Genomic DNA, 2,511 nt, shown 5'->3' with positions numbered 1-2,511 from the left:
ATAATAATAATAATAATAATAATAATAATAATAATAATAATAATAATGTGATTTCCATCTTTAGCCAATTGACAGTTTAAGGACAGAGGTATGTGGCATCCCAGGCACTAGGCAATATGTGCTATACCCTCCAAATTGGTGGTAATAATAATAATAATAATAATAATAATAATAATAATAATAATGTGATTTCCATGCTTAGCCAATTGATAGTTTAAGGTATGTGGCATCAGAGGCACTGGACAATCTGTGCTACACTCTCCAGATTGTTGATGATGATGATGATGATGTGATCCTTAGCCAAATGATAGTTTAAGGATAGAGATATGTGCCAACCCTGGCACTGGACAATCTGTGCTATACCCTCCAAATTGGTAAGAATGAATGAATGAATGAATGAATGAATGAATGAATGAATGATGGTGTGATATCCATCCTTAGCCAAATGATAGGTTAAGGATAGAGGTAGTAGTAGTAATAATAATAATAATAATAATAATAATAATAATAATGTGATTTCCATCTTTAGCCAAATGATAGCTTAAGGATAGAGGTACATGGCGTCACAAGCACTGGCCAATCTGTGCTGTACCTTCCAAATTGGGAATTGTTGGCATTATCAAACCTTTCCTGTATCCTTTAGAGGATCCATTTTTCATCCCTGCCCTTGGCAGACTTCATTCATTCTGTGGGGCCCTTTTTAATGAAAATACATCCCTGTCCCCCCCATAATCATGTGGCCATCCTTTTGTTTTCTCTTGGGTGGCATCTCTCCAGGGGGAAACACCCACAGGACAAAAGGCGAGGCGTGTGCCAACCTGAGTTCCCAAGGCCCACCTTGGCGCCATGTGCACAACCGAAAGGGAGGAAGTTTACTTCTGATAAAATAAACAGGCCGCCTTGCGTCCTGAGGTTGGGCCGCAGGTCGGAGTCTAAACATGCTTTTGGGCTGGGAGGGTTGGCGTGTGTGCTTGTCGCCTTCGGATAAGAGGGTGGCACCGGTCCAGCATCAACAATTGTGAGTTTAGTCTTAGTTGTGGGGCGTTCACCCGTCCGATCTTTTGGGTTGTACCTTGTTGGCTTCTCTGAAAGACCTCTAAAAATGGGTGGTTTGGATTTAGACTGTGACTAGCAAAGCCCAAACCGTGATGCCATGTGCTGGCTTTCTTTTAAATGCTATTTTAATGCACGTTTCTCATTGGGATGTTTGCAAAGGTAATGCGCCAGGCTGAATCGGAAAGCAAAGGAAGGATCCCACGCTGCATTTTTCAGTTGCGGTTTATATATATAGTATTTTATTTCTTTCATTCTTGTTCCCAAACCAGGAGATCATAAATAATACAAAAATACAGAGCATGGTTTTTAGTGTGTCTATGAGTGTATTCACTTTGAATATATAAATATATCGGTGTCGACTATCCCTTCCCCATTAATCCAGAATCCCCAGGAGCTTTACAAATCGATCAGTTTCCAGGTTAATCAATTAATTGAGAATATTCCATCTGATTAACAAGGCCTCCCCAATTAATTGGGCGAGAAAGGAATCGATTGGGATGCATAGAGACAAGCTTGGATTAGGAGACCAAAGGTGCTTCTCCGGATGATGTTGGACTACAAATCCCAGAATCCCATAGCATTGAACCACGGCAATTAAAGCAGTGCCAAACTGCATTATTTCTGCAGTGTGGATGCAGCCCAAAGTGACCGCCCGCAAAAGCCAAGCATTTCCAAGACTAGAAGTAAGTGTCAATATGTTGTTTTTAAATCATCGATCCAATCCATCACTGGACAAGAGAAAGGGCAAGGTACGCGGCTGTCGGTATTAAAAGCAACGCCTTGGTTGGCGGCAAAAGGGAATTGGAGTCCGACTTATATATAACGCGGCCACCGACGGGTTGAATCGGCCGGAAGTTATCCACGATCCAGGAGTCGTTCTTGGTTGCGCCAAAATAGAGCTGCATCCAGAATTCTTGGATCTGGAACGGAGAAGGGAAAAAAGAGGATTATGTTCCTGTCTTCCCTAGTCTGGATCTTGCAAAATAGGTTTAAAATACAAGAGGTGTTTGTATAACCTTTCTCTCTATATATATACTCCTAATCCACCTCTTTTTTGGTGGAATTGTGCCATACCTGGTTGCACAATTCCCTTTCGACAAATGCTAAATTATTCTCTTTTCTCCCTCCCTGCTTGGAAAAGAAGAGTGAGACCCATGGTTCATGCCATGCAATGCTGCGCACAAAAACGTTCCCCATATTTTGTGCCATGTTGCACACAAACATTTTCCCCCATACGAAGTCGAAGGCTTTCGTGGGCGGCATCCATAGATTTTGGTGGGTTTTTCGGGCTATGCGTCCATGTTCTAGAAGAGTTTATTCCTGACGTTTCGCCAGCATCTGTGGCTGGCATCTCCGGAGAATGCTGAAGATGCCAGCCACAGATGCTTCTCTGAAGATGCCAGCCACCGATGCTTCTCTGAAGATGCCAGCCACCGATGCTTCTCTGAAGATGCC

The 2,511-nt window shown here is 42.6% G+C and overlaps 1 protein-coding gene across 1 annotated transcript in view; it reads right to left on the bottom strand.

The window, feature by feature from the left end:
- Positions 1 to 1,732: 1,732 nt before the first annotated feature.
- The window catches only part of CA4 (carbonic anhydrase 4), a 15,341-nt gene continuing 14,562 nt past the window's right edge, over positions 1,733 to 2,511 (bottom strand). Inside the window, exon 8 of the mRNA XM_042442260.1 lies at positions 1,733 to 1,976. Within this exon, the coding sequence (XP_042298194.1) occupies positions 1,782 to 1,976 (195 nt within the window). The 3' untranslated portion in view covers positions 1,733 to 1,781. The remainder of the gene's footprint in view (positions 1,977 to 2,511) is intronic.

This window comes from Sceloporus undulatus, chromosome 11, assembly GCF_019175285.1.
Source record: "Sceloporus undulatus isolate JIND9_A2432 ecotype Alabama chromosome 11, SceUnd_v1.1, whole genome shotgun sequence".
NCBI classification, from domain to species: domain Eukaryota; kingdom Metazoa; phylum Chordata; class Lepidosauria; order Squamata; family Phrynosomatidae; genus Sceloporus; species Sceloporus undulatus.
Note: the sequence above shows the minus strand (reverse complement) of the source record. Positions and strands in the feature narration are given on the sequence as shown.